The 18670-nt window shown below is 43.5% G+C and overlaps 1 protein-coding gene across 1 annotated transcript in view; it reads right to left on the bottom strand.

Annotated features, from left to right (window-relative positions):
* Positions 1-777: 777 nt before the first annotated feature.
* cox11 (cytochrome c oxidase assembly homolog 11 (yeast)) overlaps positions 778-18670 on the bottom strand; it is a 53915-nt gene continuing 36022 nt past the window's right edge. The window contains exons 3-6 of the mRNA XM_070882581.1: positions 15350-15747; positions 11717-11872; positions 8902-9027; positions 778-1183 (exon numbers count right to left, since the gene is read on the bottom strand). Coding sequence (XP_070738682.1) covers positions 1001-1183; positions 8902-9027; positions 11717-11872; positions 15350-15747 — 863 coding nt within the window. The 3' untranslated portion in view covers positions 778-1000. The remainder of the gene's footprint in view (positions 1184-8901; positions 9028-11716; positions 11873-15349; positions 15748-18670) is intronic.

The following is an 18670-nucleotide window of genomic DNA, read 5'->3' as shown; positions in this document are numbered from 1 at the left end:
AGAAACTACAGAACAAGTTAGATAAAATATGTAAGGGGGCAGAACAATAGCAGTGACATTTAATACAGTCAAGCATAAAGTGTTACACATACAAAGAACAAAATAGGTGATACGTGTACTCCGTGAATAATTTTGAAATAGCTAAATTGAAAGAGACCAAGGAGTCATATGGCCCATAAATGCTCAACATGTCCAAACCAATGCAGAGCAACATCAACAAAGCTAAAAGAATGTTGAACTACATAGATAAAACAGTGCACTCCCAGACCTTGGTTACCGTGTCCAGCTCTTGTCGCTGAGACACAAGGGAGACATTCAAGGTCTAGCGACAGTGTAGGAAAAGTCACAAGGCTGATTGTTAAAAGACTAAGCTAGGAAAGATTTTGGCTTTACAACCTGAGAAAGTAAATCCAGAACATTACTCGAAATGAAATCTCAATTGGGATAAGAGGACACAGGTTCAAGCTAGTAAAAGGCAAATTTAGTGCTTACATCACTTACATACTTAAAAACATAGCTTATATGATTATCATATAAGTAGGCTGCTCTAAAAATGTGGTTGGAAAGTATATTTATCAAATATACCAATGACATATATGGACAGAGCACGCCTTTATCATTATTTTGACAATAGGGACACACTGGAAACTTTCAGTAGTATCTAATTGAAATTCCAACTATTAATGCATAAACGCAAAGCTAAATCAGAGGTCACCACCAAGATGTTTGCATGACGAACTGTTCCAGCCTTGGAAAGTAATGTAAAATTCCTTCAGGTACAAAACTTGGCTACCAAACTGTTTATTTATCTGACACTTCATTTTAATTTACATCCGTACAGACTTGCACGCTTATGGAACAATTGTTTGTTGTTTCACAATTTTGCTGAAGATCTCTTTTTGGGAATCATAACATTAAGTATTACTGGCTCAGCTGTTAGACACACTGTCAATCAACATCACATATTGGTAATGAATTCAGTATTCACAGTAATTTAATGTTAATTATATCCAGGCAAAGGTAGTTTTTGACCATCTTTTGCTTCAAAGAATGTGTAGGAGAGAGTGATTGTCTCTACTCGTGCCATTCCTGGATCTTCTGCAAACTCAGGATCAATATAAAAAAAAACGGGCATGTCCACTTCCTCATGGGGATTTAGCCGCTGCTCCTCAAAACAGAAACACTGAAAGAGAGGCAGAGCAGAGCGTAAGCTATAGTTATCTCTATTGCCAGCACATATTTGACCAATAATACAGAAAAATAAACAAAAAAGTTTCTCCTCCAATTAGTTCCACCTCTTCATCCTGAACCAAATCCAATTACTGCTTTGGTCAGGATTCTGAACAAGGAAAGCATTTGCGAATTGGTACCTTAAATTGTCATAATGGAGGCTGCTTGGTGAATCATTTGAAAGGGAGCAACTGTTCCTCTGTGTCCATTGTCCTGGTCAGACCAGAATTTGATCATTGAGCCCAGTTCAGATCAGACACAAGGGAGATCAGTCAGCTCTGGAGGACATGCAGGGAAGAGATATAAAACTGATCCCTAGTGTCAAAGGACTGAATTAAAAATACAGACTGAAGAAATTTAGGCTTTTCAGCCTCGACAGGAAGTAACTGAGCAGGGATCTTGACAGGATAAAAGAAAAGGTAAATCCGTAACTTTACTTCAAATTAAACCATGCCATGGGACATATGGTAAAACCAGAAAGGAAAATTCTGGACTGAATTCAGGAAGTTACACTTCACACAAAGTGTAATCAACTGGATTACTACTTGAGCCATGGGTAGGGTATAGGGTAGGGTAAATAAGATCAGAGAGTTCAACACATGACTCAAAGACGGGTGTGGGAGAAATGGGTTTTGATTCGTGGGACACTGGCACCAATACTGGGGTAAGAGGGAGCTGTTCCGTTGGGACGGGCTCCACTTACACCGTGCTGGGATTAGTGTCCTGGCGAATCAAACAACGAAGGCTGTGGTGAGGGCTTTAAACTAATTAGTGGGGGTGGGGAGTGGGGGGAGGGAGAGGATTCAGGTGAGCGGAAATTTAAAGTCAAAGAATAAGGAGAAGGCAATAGAGTAGGGTAGCACTGAGGGAAATGAAAACCAGAGCATGCCAGGAAAGGACAGAATGTATAAACATAAAGGTAAATCAGAGAGCAGGAAAAAATGGTTAAAAAAAACAAATTTAAAAGCTCTTTATCTGAATGCACGTAGCATTCGTAATAAAATAGATGAGTTGACGGCGCAAATAGATACAAATGGGTATGATCTGATAGCCATTACAGAGACGTGGTTGCAAGGTGACCAAGACTGGGAACTAAATATTCAGGGGTATTTGACAATTCGGAAGGACAGACAGAAAGGAAAAGGAGGTGGGGTAGCACTGTTAATACAGGATGAGATCAGTGCGTTAGAGAGAAACGATATTGGCTCAGAAGAGCAAGATGTTGAATCAGTTTGGGTGGAGATAAGGAATAATAAGGGGAAAAAGTCGTTGGTGGGTGTAGTCTATAGGCTCCCTAACAGTAGCTACACTGTTGGACGGAGTATAAATCAAGAAATAATAGAGGTTTGTAATAAAGGAACAGCAATAATCATGGATGATTTTAATCTTCATATTGACTGGAGAAAGCAAATTGGCCAGGGTAGCCTTGAGGAATAGTTCATAGAGTGTATCCGGGATAGTTTCTTTAAACAGTATGTTGCTGAACCAACCAGAGAGCAGGCTATCTTAGATCTGGTATTGTGTAATGAGACAGGATTAATAAATGATCTCGTAGTAAAGGATCCTCTAGGAATGAGTGACCATAATATGGTTGAATTTCAAATTCAGTTGGAGGGCGAGAAAGTTGGTTCTCAAACCAGTGTCGTAAGCTTAAATAAAGGAGACTACCAAGATATGAGGGTAGAGTTGTCCAAAGTGGACTGGGAAAATAGATTAAAGTATGGGATAGTTGATAAGCAGTGGCAGACATTTAAGGAGACATTGTAGCATTCGGCTCAGTTCCCATAGACTTTAATGACAAATATTGGATATGAGTACAAATCTCCTGCCTGTCTGTAAAGATGGGAGTGGCCCAAGGTAAACTGATAGACAGAAAATCCCAACCGATTGCTGTATAAACAGACTTCTTTGGGGAAACAACGTCCCGAGAAGTCGACTCCCAACTGGTGAAAAGCAGATTTCTGGGCCGGGCTGCCGTACGTTGATCCCTCTGATGGTCCCGGCCTGATTTCTGGGCTGCAGCAGAGCTGGTCTCCAGTCATCTTGGTTAATCCTTGCCACTGGACCAAGACCTAGCTCTGTCAAGCCCGTGTGGTGGCTGGTGTGCAACGGTCACCACATGTTAAAAAAAATACACGCACAGGCATCTTCCACCCTTCAGGATATAGTTTGGGATCCGGAATATCATTAAAACACCCGTGAACTCATCCGTTTTTGGCGTGGAAGCAAGTCATCCTCGTTTCAAGGGATAGCCTATGATGATGATGATGATGATGAGCAGGAGATGGCTGGCTCATTGTCTGTATGGAAATAAGCCAGCTAACTAGATCAGTTTGGAGATCAAAAGCCATCACCGACCATTAAGGACATTAAAACATATCAAGAAAACATCAAACCTGAAGCACCTTTTGTTACCATGGAGGCCAGGCCTCGGAAGGCGAGAAGAGGCCACAAAGGACTTGAGTGGATGACCCATCCAGACCTGGGAGGAAGCCTGGAAACCATGCCCCGAGTCCATTAAAACACAGACAGCAGTCTGTGTATTGGAGGGGTATATCAGAGAGCCGTTTTGGATAGCGCTCTCTCTCTCTCTCGCTACTTTGCTCACCAAGAAACGAGCACTCCACCACAGAACGGAACGTCACGAAGAGCTGAGCATTGCTTTATCACCCTAATACGGACCGCAACTCAAACTGGGACTCGAATACTGCATCGGTGGTACAGAACCACAAGCCGCGTCGCACGGGAAAAAGCTGCAAGCAAGTCCGCGGACAATTGGGATGAGCATCGTCCACACCTACACATCCTTAAGACCGCTTAGCTGTGTGAAGGGTCATTGTATGTCCTAGCCAAACCATAGGGATTTAGTCTGGGAAGGTTATTTTCTTGTGTACTGTATATTATATGTTAGGCTGTGGTAGCTTGACACGGCAGGGGCTTGTTGGACAAGTCATGGTTGTACTTTTGTACTGTCATCATCATCATAGGCAGTCCCTCGGAATCGAGGAAGACTTGCTTCCACTCTAAAAATGAGTCCTTAGGTGGCTAAACAAGTCCAATACGAGAACCACAGTCGCTGTCACAGGTGGGACAGATAGTCATTGAAGGAAAGGGTGGGTGGGACTGGTTTGCCGCACGCTGTTTCCGCTGCCTGCGCTTGATTTCTGCATGCTCTCGGCGATGAGACTCGAGGTGCTCAGCGCCCTCCCGGATGCACTTCCTCCATTTAGGGTGGTCTTTGGCCAGGGACTCCCAGGTGTCAGTGGGGATGTTGCATTTTATAAGGGAGGCTTTGAGGGTATCCTTGTAAAGTTTCCTCTGCCCACCTTTGGTTCGTTTGCCGTGAAGGAGTTCAGAGTAGAGCGCTTGCTTTGGGAGTCTCGTGTCTGGCATGCGAACAATTTGGCCTGCCCAGTGGAGCTGATCAAGTGTGGTCAGTACTTCATTGCTGGGGATGTTGGCCTGGTCGAGGACGCTAACGTTGGTGCATCTGTCCTCCCAAGGGATTTGCAGGATCTTACAGAGACATCGCTAGTGGTATTTCTCCAGCGACTTGAGTTGTCAACTGTACATGGTCCATGTCTCTGAGCCATGCAGGAGGACGGGTATTACTACAGCCCTGTAGACCATGAGTTTGCTGGCAGTTTTGAGGGCCTGGTCTTCAAACACTCCTTTCCAAAGGCGGCCAAAGGCTGCACTAGCGCACTGGAGGCAGTGTTGAATCTCGTCGTCAATGTCTGCTCTTGTTGATAAGAGGCTCCCGAGATATGGGAAATTATCCACGTTGTTCAGTGCCGCGCCGTGGATCTTGATGACTGGGGGGCGGTGCTATGCGGCGGGGACAGGTTGGTGGAGGACCTTTGTCTTACGGATGTTTAGCATAAGGTCCATGCTTTCGTACACCTCAGTAAATACATTGACTATGACTTGGAGTTCAGTATCTGTATGTACACAGACACAGGCGTCGTCCATGAACTGTAGCTTGATGACAGAGGTTGGGGTGGTCTTGGAACTGGCCTGGAGACGACGAAGGTTGAACAGGTTCCCACTAGTTCTGTAGTTTAGTTCCACTCTAGTGGGGAGCTTGTTGACTGTGAGGTGGAGCATGGGGCGAGGAAGGTACTGTATTACACCACTGTGTACTGTTTTACTAGTGGTGCGGTTGAACCTTTTTAAACATTATACAGCTGTCCCTGCCAGATCTTTCCTTAATGATCCCTATTGTCCAGAACTTATAGTAGGAGATGTGTTTCAGTACGCCCGAGCAAACCACCTACAATATTTCATAACTCTCAACAAAAAATTTTCCCAAGAGAAGGAAAGATTAAGAGAAGGGATAACCATCCGTGGCTAACTAAGGAAATAAGGGATGGTATCAAATTGAAAACAAGGGCATACAATGTGGCCAAGACCAGTGGGAGGCCAGAGGATTGGGAAACTTTTAAAAGCCAGCAAAGAATGACTAAAAAAAAGATAGAGAGGGAAGACAGATTATGAAAGTAAACTAAAACAGATAGTAAGAGTTTCTATAGGTACATAAAAAGGAAAAGAATGGTTAAAGTAAATGTTGGTCCTCTAGAAGATGAGACTGGGGAATTAATAATGGAGAACAGGGAAATGGCAGAGATGTTGAACAAATATTTTGTATCGGTCTTCACGGTAGAAGACACTAAAAACATCCCAATAGTGGACAATTAAGGGGTTATCAGGAGGGAGGAACTTAATACAATCACTATCGCTAATGAAGTAGTACTCGGTAAAATAATGGGACTAAAGGCAGACAAGTCCCCTGGACCTGATGGTTTACATCCTAGGGTCTTAAAAGAAGTGGCTGCAGAGATAGTGGATGCATTGGTTGTAATCTACCAAAATTCCCTGGATTCTGGGGCGGTTCCAGTGGATTGGAAAACTGCAAATGTAATGCCCCTATTTAAAAAAGGAGGCAGACAAAAAGCAGGAAACTATAGACCAGTTAGCCTAACATCTGTCGTTGGGGAAATGCTGGAGTCCATTATTAAGGAAGCAGTAGCAGGACATTTGGAAAAGCATAATACAATCAAGCAGAGTCAGCATGGTTTTATGAAAGGGAAATCATGTTTGACAAATTTTCTGGAGTTCTTTGAGGATATAACGAGCAGGGTGGATAAGGGGGAACCAGTGGATGTGGTGTATTTGGATTTCCAGAAGGCATTCGATAAAGTGCCACATAAAAGGTTACTGCACAAGATAAAAGTTCACGGGGTTGAGGGTAATATATCAGCATGGATAGAGGATTGGCTAACTAACAAAGAACAGAGAGTTGGGATAAATGGTTCATTCTCTGGTTGGCAAACAGTGACTAGTGGGGTGCCGCAGGGATTGGTGCTGGGTCCTCAACTATTTACAACCTATATTAATAACTTGGATGAAGGGACCGAGCGTAATGTAGCCAAATTTGCTGATGATACAAAGATTGTTGGGAAAGCAAATTGTGAGGAGGACACAAAAAATCTGCAAAGGAATATAGACAGGACAAAAATTTGGCAGATGGAGTATAATATGGGAAAATGTGAGGTTATCCACTTTGGCAGAAAAAATAGAAAAGCAAATTATAATTTAAATGGAGAAAAATTGCAAAGTGCTGCAGTACAGGGGGATCTGGGGGTCCTTGTACATGAAACGCTAAAAGTTAGTATGCAGGTACAGCAAGTAATCAGGAAGGCAAATGGAATGTTGGCCTTTATTGCAAGAGGGATAGAGTATAAAAGCAGAGAAGTCCTACTACAACTGTACAGGGTATTGGTGAGGCCTAGAGTACTACGTACAGTTTTGGTCTCCGTATTTAAGGAAGGATATACTTGCATTGGAGGCTGTTCAGAGAAGGTTCACTCGGTTGATTCCGGAGATGAGGGGTTTGACTTATGAAGATAGGTTGAGTAAGTTGGGCCTATACACATTGGAGTTCAGAAGAATGAGGGGTCATCTTATCGAAACATGTAAGATAACGAGGGGGTTCGACAAGGAGGATGCAGAGAGGATATTTCCACTCATCGGGGAAACTAAAACTAGGGGACATAGTCTCAGAATAAGGGGCCGCCCATTTAAAACTGAGATGAGGAGGAATTTCTTCTACATAAGAACGTAACATAAGAACAGTAGAAATAGGAACAGGAGTAGGCCATACGGCCCCTTGAGCCTGCTCCGCCATTCAATAAGATCTGATGGTTGTAACATGGCAGGTCTCCATTTTTTTTAAGCGGGTTGTAAATCTATGGAATTCTCTACCCCAGAGAGCTGTGGAGGCTGGGTCATTGAATATATTTAAGGCAGATTTTTGAGCGATGAGGGAATAAAGGGTTATGGGGAGCAGGCACGGAAGTGGAGCTGAGTCCATGATCAGATCAGCCATGATCTTATTAAATGGTGGAGCAGACTCGAGGGCCAGGTAGCCTACGCCTGCTCCTATTTCTTATGTTCTTATGTTCTTAACACATGGAATGGACTTCAAGATCTGGTGGTCAAAGGAAAAGAATGGAATCATCTACAAAAGTTAAATGCTGCATTTTGGGATGGGGAGAAAGACTACTGTTTTCTGTATGGATGGACTGAATGGCCTTCCACATCCACAACTATCTTGTAAATGACAAGGCAGCAATTCATTCACATTCTACACTTGAGTGAAGCTAGTTACAATAGAAGCTTATCGGTCTATTTTCTGATGCTAAGAGAGTGAAGTTTAGATGGTGCATAAACCTAAAGATCAGATTTACACATTATAATCCACACAGATTATTGTTCAGAATCAAAAGGTAGTGAATCTTCTCGACCCTTTTCTTCCTGTTGAGTGCTCTGTATCAGAACACGCGAGGTGATTTTTTGTGCTAGGGACATGTGCCATTCTAATTAATGCATGACACGCAAAACTTTTAATTAATTTTAATTAGATAGAGATTTAGAGAAACAAATAACACTCCTTTAAAAAAAACACCATTTAAAAAAAAAATGGAGACCTGCCATGTTAGGTATCCTCACTTCTTGCCTTATCTGGTGATGTCACTGACTGGGAGGAGTCCTCTGTGCCTAGAATGACGCTATTGATTGCAATGGACAAACGAAATTTAGACTGAGAGCTGATCCAGAACTACTTGGCCCTGCCAAAACATTCTACCAGGTGGGTTTGCAAAGTGGCTAGCCAGCAGCATAACATATAGGGCTAGACAGCTACAGAATGGCTCCCAGGCCATACCAAAGTTGTAGCCACCATTGCAATCAGTGGATGCAAGGATATCTAACAAGGTGGGAAAATTACTTTGAATAAAAGTGTTCCCAGAGATGTATTTTTCCATTTAAATTGCCAGATCTTCTTGAAACTAACCCACCGAACAGTAATTCTGGGGCTGAGAACACCAGATATGTAAGGCATAAGCTTTTAATGAAATCTACAATCACAAGAATTATTTACATTTCTATTGTGCCTTTCACGTAAAAAAATGTCCAAAGCTGAACAGCTGGTCCCTAGAAATGTGTCAATATTTGCAGGGGTTCCTTGATTATGTGGAATAAGCACTGCATGAAGGAAATAAAATCATGCATCTATAACCACGACAGACAAAATCAGAAGATTAAATAAAAGTATTTAAAAAGTATTTAAAAAGTATTTTCCTTCGAACACCTGGGTTATTGTGTCCATACCTGTATTTTATTGAAGTACTGCCCTGCATCGAATGGTACTACATTGTAAGTAGAAATTCCGATGACTGGTTTGTCAGTGGGATTCTTTGCTTTATAAAATGCCAGAGCAGTTTCTCCAGGTACAACCTGGAGTAAGATTAAAACAAAGATCACAGGGTTAATTTCTTTCTCATAGAATCATAGAATAGTTACAGCACAGAAGAAGATTTTTCGGCCTGTTGAACCTGTGCCGGCTCTCTGCAAGAGCACTTCACAGCTAGTCCCACTCCTCTGCCCTTTCTCCGTAGCCCTGCAATTATTTTTCTCTCAGGTACATATCTAATTCCCTTTGAAAGCCACGATTGAGTTTGCCTCCACCATTTTGGGCAGTGCATTCCAGATCCTATCCACTCGCTGAATAAAAAAGTTTTTCCTCATGTCGCCTTTGGTTCTTTTGCCAATCACCTTAAATCTGTGTCCTCTGATTCTTGATCCTTCCGCCAATGGGAACAATTTATTTCTATCTACTCTGTCTAGACCTCTCATTTGATAGAATACCTCTATCAAATCTTCACTCAACCTTCTCTGCTCTAAAGAGAACAACCCCAGCTTTTCTGTGGTGTTTTTGGACTTCCAGAAGGCACAAATTTAAGATAATCAAAAAAAGAATTAAAGGGGGTGCTGCAAAAAGGGTTTCTTTACATAGAGGATAATGAGAATGTGGAATTCATTGCCAGAAATCATTTTTAAAGCAGAAGTCATAAACTCTTATAAAAATTAGATAGCTGCTTGAAATAGTGGAATGCAAAAGGGTACAGGGAATGAGTTGAAGAGTGGGATTAGACTAGATGGCTTGTAGAGAAAAATATAGGCAAAGACAATAGGATGGCCTGTTTTAAAAAAAATTTGTTCCTGGGATGTGGGCGTCGCTGGCAAGGCCAACATTTATTGCCCATCCCTAATTGCCCTTGAGAAGGTTGTGTGAGCCGCCTTCCTGAACCACTGCAGTCCGTGTGGTCAAGATATTCCTATAGTGCTGTAAAGGAGGGAGTTCCAGGATTTTGACCAACGATGATGAAGGAACGGCAACATATTACCAAGTCAGGATGGTGTGTAACTTTGAGGGGAACTTGCAGGTGATGATATTCCCATGCGCCTGTTGTCCTTGTCCTTCTGGGTGATAGAGATCGCAGGTTTGGGAGGTGCTGTTGAAGAAGCCTTGGCGGGTTGTTGCAGAGCATCTTGTGGATGATACACACTGCAGCCACGGTACGTGGGCGGTGGAGGGTGTGAATGCTTAAAGTGGTGGATGGGATGCCAATCAAGCAGGCTGCTTTGTCCTGGATGGTGTCTAGTTTTGCGTGTTGCTGGAGCTGCACTCCTCCAGGTAAATGGATCGTATTCCATCACTCTCCTGATTTGTGCCTTGTAGATGGTGGAAAGGTTTGGGGAGTCAGGGGGTGAGACATTTGCTGCAGAATACCTAGCCTCTGGCCTGCTCTTGTAGCCACAGTATTTATGTGGCTGGTCCAATTAAGTTTCTGGTCAATGGTGACCCCTAGGATGTTGATGATGGGGGTTTTGCCGATGGTAATGCCATTTTGCATGGTGGTAGTGCCAGAAAATACGATGGGAGAAATCCTTTGTGTGAAGACGGGACAAGGACAGTGCGGCAGTCACTGCTACCAATGCTGTCATGGGCATATGCATCTACGACAGGTAGACTGGTGAGGATGAGGTCAAGTAGGTTTTACCCTCATGTTGGTTCCCTCACTACCTGCTGCAGGCCCAGTCTGGTAGCCATGTCCTTCAAGACACGGCAAGTTCGGTCAGTAGTGGTGCTACCGAGCCACTCTTAGTGATGGACATTCTGTGCCCTTGCTACCCTCAGTGCTTCTTCCAAGTGCTGTTCAACATGGAGGAGTCAGTATGATTGTGGTAGGTGGTAATCAGCAGGTTTCCTTGCCCATGCTTGGCCTGAAGCCATGAGACTTCATAGAGTCCAGAGTCAATGTTGAGGACTCCCAGGGCCATTCCCTCCCTATTATAGACCATTGTGCCATCACATCGGGTGGGTCTGTCAGGGATGGTGATGGTGGAATCTGGGCTGAAAGGTATGATTCTGTGAGTATGACTATGTCAGGCTGTTGACTAGTCTGTAGGACAGCTCTCCCAATTTTGGCACAAGTTCCCAGATGTTAGTGAGGGGGACTTTGCAGGGTTGACTGGGCTGGGTGTGCCGTTGTTGTGTCCGAAGCCGGTGCTTTGGTCGATGCTGGGTGGTCCATCTGTTTTTATTCTTATTATTGTTTTTCGTAGCAGTTTGGTACAACTGAGTGGCCATTTCAGAGGGCAGTTAAGAGTCAGATTGGCAGATTTCCTTCCCTAAGGACATTTGTGAACCAGATGGGTTTTTATAACAATCCGATAGTTTCACCATTACTGATACTAGCTTTTTATTCCAGATTTATTTAATTAACTGAATTTAAATTCCCCAGCTGCTGTGGTAGGATTTGAACACGTCTCTGGATCATCACATTTCAGGCCTCTGAATTATTAGTCCAGTAACATGCCAGTATGCTAGCGTTCCCTCATGCTCCATATACAATGCTCTAACATTGTAGGACTATGTCCTAACACTTGAAGGTGCAATGAGCTAACCTTCAATGCAGTGGGAGCCCATGCTGCCCTAATAGAAACTATTTAATAACATATGATTTGCACAGGCATAATAATCCCCAGGTTAAAATTAGGTCTCAGAAGCCAAGTTTAAGTGGTTTATGATTCTTTAACTTATTCTGTAATGCTGCCTGTAATACCACCTGTTTTCACTTACATAGATTTCAGTTTGCTGAGGTCTGAAGTTCCATTGAAGGCTGGCATGAACATCAGCATTGAAAGTGACTTTAATGACTCGATCCTTCACAGGCTCCATGGTCTCTACTTGATCCACATTGTGACCAGCTGCTGCAGTCCCTCCCAGTCCTGTAGCCTGAAAGCAGACAATGAATACAGAATGCATGGCCAGAAAGACTACTTGCTAAAGCTAAGAAAACCTGGTATTTAATTTGTTATTATTGATGATTGATCTGTCTTGACAGTTTCTAGAACCAGCACTTTTTGTTTTGGCACCCAACATGGAGATACATCACAAAGTGTGCATGACCAACCATTGCAACCTTTAAAACCACCTTGCTTCAAACTAATGTTCTAGATGTTCCAATTATTTAATCTTTACTACATCACTTTCTTGAAGATTGGTTATAACAAAAAAAAATTAAACGTCTGACTGCTATTTTCTACCACCTGCCAGGCCAATTCTATGCTAATTTTTGCTTCAAAGCCAATTAGTTTGTTTTGCTAATATTATTGAAGCAAGTGTTAAGGATTTGATTTGAAAGTGATTTTGAACAAGATAGAGAAGTGGAATGGCCTGCAACAGTATTGTCAGAGCGATAATTCCATTTCCATTCTATTGTAAAAATCAATTTCAAAAATAAAATAATTAACTTCAAACATAATTGTTTTTAATATTATGGTTTCAACAGTGAACGCTAATGACCTGTGAATGTAACCAATTTGAAGAGTTAAGGAACTCACCTATACAATGAGGAAAGCAGCATTAACATATAGGAGTAGGCCATTTATCCCCTTGAGCTTGTTCTGCCATTGAATAAGATTGTGGCCGATCTGTGATCTGACTCCATATACCCACATTTGCTCCATATCACTTACTATCTTTGGTTAACAAAAATCTACAATTTCAGATTTGAAATTAACAATTGACCTTGCTGTTAACATAGAAAATAGGTGCAGGAGTAGGCCATTCGGCCCTTCGAGCCTGCACCACCATTCAATAAGATCTTGGCTGATCATTCTCCTCAGAACCCCTTTCCTGCCTCCTCTCCATCCCCCTTGATCCCTTTAGCCGTAAGGGCCATATCTAACTCCCTTTTGAATATATCTAACGAACTGGCCTCAACAACTCTCTGCAGTAGAGAATTCCACAGGTTAACAACTCTCTGAGTGAAGACGTTTCTCCTCATCTCGGTCTTAAATGGCTTACCCCTTATCCTTAAGACTGTGACCCCTGGTTCTGGACTTCCCCAACATCGGGAACATTCTTCCTGCATCTAACCTGTCCAGTTCCGTCAGAATTTTATATGTTTCTATGAGATCCCCTCTCATTCTTCTAAACTCCAGTGAATACAGGCCCAGTCGATCCAGTCTCTCTTCATATGTCAGTCCTGCAATCCCGGGAATCAGTCTGGTGAAGCTTCGCTGCACTCCCTCAATAGCAAGAACGTCCTTCCTCAGATTAGGAAACCAAAACTGAACACAATATTCCAGGTGAGGCTTCACCAAGGTCCTGTACAACTGCAGTAAAACCTCCCTGCTCCTAAACTCAAATCCCCTAGCTATGAAGGCCAACATGCCATTTAGCTTCTTAACCGCCTGCTGTACCTGCATGCCAACTTTCAATGACTGATGTACCATGACACCCAGGTCGCGTTGCACCTCCCCTTTTCCTAATCTGCCACCATTCAGATAATATTCTGCCGTCATGTTTTTGCCATCAAAGTGGATAACCTCATATTTATCCACATTATACTGCATCTGCCATGCATTTGCCCACTCACCTAACCTGTCCAAGTCACCCTGCAGCCTCTTAGCATCCTCCTCACAGCTCACACCGCCACCCAGCTTAGTGTCATCTGCAAACTTGGAGATATTACACTCAATTCCTTCATCTAAATCATTGATGTATATTGTAAATAGCCGGGGTCCTAGCACTGAGCCCTGCGGCACCCCATTAGTCACTGTATGATATCAGCACTAACTGTAATGCAGCTCCTTCATAACACCAGATTAAAATCACTTTTTCTGAGTTACTGCCCCAGACTGCAGTTCCTACAGAATCTTACATTAACTGACAATGCCAAAGTATCTGTGTACACGCTTGCACTACCTTACATATCACTGGTGCCGACATGGAACTCCCAAGAAAAAGACCATTTTCTTTTTTGTTATAACAAAATACTTGCACTTATATAGGATCTTGTGTCACCACAACATCTGAAAGTGCATCACACAATAAATTATTTCTGAAATACAGACCTTTATTTAGGCAAATTCCAGCCACCATTCCATCTAATGGATAGTGATGAAATGAATGACCAATTGGTATTGATTGAGAGAAGAACGTTGGCCAGGTCTCTCAAAGAAATATTGCCTTTGGAATCTGAATAGGTAGAAGAAACCTTGCTGTTTCTGTCACAGCCATGCAAGAATACACTCATTTTCCCAGATCTTTTTTCACCTCTTGGCTTTCATTTTTTTCTGTTTATAGATGAAGATGTACAAAATGGAGTTTCTACATAAATGTTTTAAAGTTGTCGATGCAGATACACTCTCTCCATCCCCGCTCAACTCTCCATCCGTCCACTAACTGGTCTCTAGTACAATTGTTGAATTGTTTCTGCTGGTTCTCACGAGCGTCAGATCGAAGACCTAGAATGGTTGACTCCTCAATTATATCCTGTGTTTGATTTCGTTGGGATGGGGATGGGGATGGGGATGGGGTGCTGGTGAGGGCACTTGCTTTATCAGATACTTTTGTAGTGGGAACATTTTAATCTAAAAATAGTTAATCTCCTCGTACTGATTTTACAGTGTAACAAACAAGTGATTTGCATTTAGTTACAGAAAATGCTGGAAATACTCAGGAGGTCAGGCAGCATCTGTGGAGAGAGAAAGAGTTAATGTTTCAGGTTGATGACCTTTCATCAGAACCGGTCATCAACTTGAACGTTAACTCTGTTTCTCTCCCCACAGATGCTGCCTGATCTGCTGAGTATTTCCAGCATTGTCTGTTTCTACTTCAGATTCCCAGCATCTGCAGTATTTTGCTTTGGCATATACCGGTACAATGTCTTAAATCCGGCAACCTCGGGACCGAGACTGTGCCGGTGTTCTGATTTTTCCGGATTTCGGACTTCGCTGTTGGCACTCCTTGCCAATTCCCACCAATTCTCCGCTCCTCGCCGCCCAACCGATCCTCGCTGCCGCGTTTATTTACTGGTTTCCTCGTCCCTCGCCGCCCGATGTCGCCGTATTGGAGACGCCGATGGTTGGGCCGCCGCAATCGTGGCCGCCTCCCCCACTACAGGTACAATGTCTCAAATCTGAAAACATAGCGGCAAAGCAGATAACTCGTCTGGCCCGTCGGTTTTTGGACAATAATTCCGTATTTTATGTTACTGAATATCAAATGGGATTCTCTCAAAAATGCCTGGTTTTCGGACAATTACGATTTTCGGACAGCCGGATTTGAGACGTTCTACCTTTAGTTACTTTTGGCTCAGTTAAGCAGATTTTATTTACACTTAGTAATGTTGGATTATTCTGTCAACTTTGTAACTAGCCACGAATTTGTTGCATTCTGGGACAAACACAAAGTTTTACTGACCTGGCAATAAAGTCTATAGAGAGGTACAGCAGCATACGACATGCCAATCATACCAATTGTTGTTGCTGCTATATATGTGAGCACAGTTTTATTCCTCTTCCTCCATTCCTCCTCCTGTCTCCGAGTGAAAGGATTATGGCCCTTAACGCTTCGCATCTGCTGTTGCGAAGTCAGATTGCTCAGTTTCTGAGGAGTAAACCGAGTAAATGCTGAATACAGTCTTGGTGAACTAAATTGTTGTAGCCTCCTTGCACAGGCTTTACAGGAAGACACCATGCAGAGTTTTGAAATGCTTGCCCAACAGGCCCGAAGCATGTCAATTGTCAGCCAGACCGGAGCTAATATGTAATCTTTTCTTCCTTCGGTGTAAATAACAAACAGTAGTCTTCCTGGAACATCTGGAAATAAATGTCAACATTTTATATTTTTTCCCTTTTTCTGGGTAGTGCGTTGCACAAGTGAGTCATAACCAATAGTAATTCGACAATGTTTGCAAATTGCGATGGAGTCCAAAATTAACTAGGAGGTCCCACAATACTTTTTCATCCATATTTCTGAATAATTTTGAAGGCAAGTATGGATTGCATTTTCCTGCCCTCTTAATGTCTACTTGACACATCAGACCTGCTCCTGCTCCACCCAGAATGTTGTTGAATGCTGCTTGCCATGATGTGTCCTAATGGAACTGCTCGTTATTGTTTGGGCTTGCTATCTTCTGGCCTGGAGTAGTTATTTTTCGTCAAGCCGTAGACAATGTTTCTGGTGTTTCTATGGTGCTGAAAGTCCAGCATTTTCACCCACGTTACATGCCACTTTAGCACAAAGCCAGTTAGCAAGGAAGTAAAAAAAAAACTTAAAAGGGTACATATGCAAATATGATTATGGAAATCAAAGGTTAGTTTCCACATGTAACCTGCCCTTATCCGGAAATATACCTCATTCGGAGCAGGCCGGGTCCCATGGGTTCCGGATAAGGGGAGGTCACGTGTTTTCAACGGTGTGCACTCTCAGTGGGGGGGCGTGGGTGAGGGAGGGAAGCCGGCACTGTTTCGACGCTGCAGCAGTCGGTGGGAGGGAGGAGGTAGGCGGGTCGAACGGGCCCCAAGGTGTCGGCAGGCCGTTGGGCCCCAAAGGTGTCGGCTCTGCAGTTGGGTACATTTATTTTTCATTGACATGTAAATTTTTCACCGGCCGCGTCATGAGCATGCACCACACGGCGGCCGGGAATGGCCCCGAACGAGGGAGTTACGGATAAGGGTGGTTCAACCTGCACAGCTGAAAATGGGTTTATCAGAAAAAATAAGCATTTTTTAATAAGGCTGTCCAATCCTCCACCTGCGAGTAACCTGATTTAAAATCAGTGAAACGATACCGAACCATTTAATAGATGTATAATAGTCAGTTTCTTAGTAAATCATCATTGGGCATGTGGATGGGATTGGACACCCTTATTAAAAATGCTTATTTTTGCTGATAAACTCAATTTCAGCTGTATTAATAACATTGCCCAGGTTACCACTCTTCGTAAAAGGTGCGCAGGCAGTAGAAGGCACACAGGGAAATGAGCGCAATTTGAAGAGCTTTGCCTAACCAGCGCAATCTGGGGGTGTGGCCAGTTTTGTGGGCGAACTGAATCTTGAGCCAGCATAAAAGATCGCGGAAAACATGAGCGTAAATGGTTTGGGTCGTAACTCGCTTATGTTTAAAACGCCCCAATCTTTTGCGTTGGTTCTGCCATCACCACCTTGAACGCGCTGATATAACTAGCGGAAACACGTGGAAATTGCCCGCATGCCCAACGATGGCATCTATTATTAATTTTTTATTTATTGCTTAAAGCTGTAATTGGCCACATTTGGATTTCCAATTAATTACATGCGGCTAGTGGCTAATACACTGCTATAACTATAATAATAAAAGCAAAATATTGCGGATTCTGGAATATGAAATAAAAACAGAAAATGCTGGAAATCTCAGCGGGTCAGGCAGCATCTGTGGAGAGAAGCAGAGTTAACGTTTCGAGTCAATGACCCTTCGTCAGAACTGGCGAATGTTCGAAATGAATAAATTCTTAAGGAGCACTGAAAGGGGGAGGGGGAAGAAAGAACAAAAGGGAAGGTGTGTGAAAGACAGAAGAGATTTGAGAGACAAAAGGGATAATGCACCGACTTGAGATGGTAATAACAGAAGTTAGAAAAAGATTAGTTTAGATAGGGTGTGAGTGGTAGGATAATTATCAGCTGCCATGGGAAGCAAAGAGAGAGAAAACAATACATCAGAGCAAAATGTGGGCAGAGGTTAAGGTCTGAAATTGTTGAACTCGATGTTGCGTCCAGAAGGCTGTAAAGTGCCTAAACGAAAGATGAGGTACTTTTCCTCGAGCATGCGTTGAGCTACATTGGAATGGTGCAGGAGTCTGAGGACAGAGATATCAGAGTGGAGTGGAGAATTAAAGTGACAGGCGACCGAAAGCTCGGGGTCACGCTTACGGACTGAACGGTGGTGGTGTTCCTCAAAGCGGTCAACTACTCTGCATTTGGTCTCTCCAATGTAGAGGAGACCACATCGTGAGCAACGAATACAGTATACTAAATTGAAAGAATGACAAGTCAATCGCTATTTCATCTGGAAGGAGTATTTGGGGCCCTGGACAGTGGGAAGGGAGGGCATCAGAGTGGAGTGGAGAATTAAAGTGACAGGCGACCGGAAGCTCGGGGGTCACGCTTACGGGCTGAACGGTGGCGTCTATGTTCCTCAAAGCGGTCACCCAATCTGCATTTGGGTGTTGCATCTCCTGCTAGAACTATAGGGATGGGCAGTTGTGCAATCCAATCTGGAGTTGGGCCTGTCTGACCCGACGTCGGGAGACTATTTCATCGCCACCTTCCGAACTTCAGGGCTTGACCATCCATCCGATTTACCACCGCCACACGTGCAGTGTGAATGCACTGTAACAGTTTTTGAGGGAGACAAAATTAAACATTCGATCGAGTGCCCCCCCCCAATCTGGGGGTCACTCCAGACACTTAACTGCTCCCCAACAGTTCTACAACTCTTTTTTTTGGGGGGGGGAAGACAAAATAAACATTAAATCAAGTGCCCCCAATAGCCCACATGATTGGGAGCTCTGCTGCCCGGTGTTACACTAAGGTCCCAGTGATGGTAGGCCAATACCTGACACTGACACTGCCACAGCCCCAGCTCCAGCTCCCCGCTGGACCAGTGTCTGAGGCTGGCTCCCGGGGGGGGCAGACCCTCCACTCACTGTGGCACCGGCTGCTCCTCTCACCGAGAGCGCGGTAAACAGAGGCCCCGGCCCCA

The sequence above is a fragment of the Pristiophorus japonicus genome, chromosome 6, assembly GCF_044704955.1.
Source record: "Pristiophorus japonicus isolate sPriJap1 chromosome 6, sPriJap1.hap1, whole genome shotgun sequence".
Lineage (NCBI taxonomy): Eukaryota > Metazoa > Chordata > Chondrichthyes > Pristiophoridae > Pristiophorus > Pristiophorus japonicus.
This window is presented reverse-complemented; position numbering and strand designations above follow the sequence as displayed.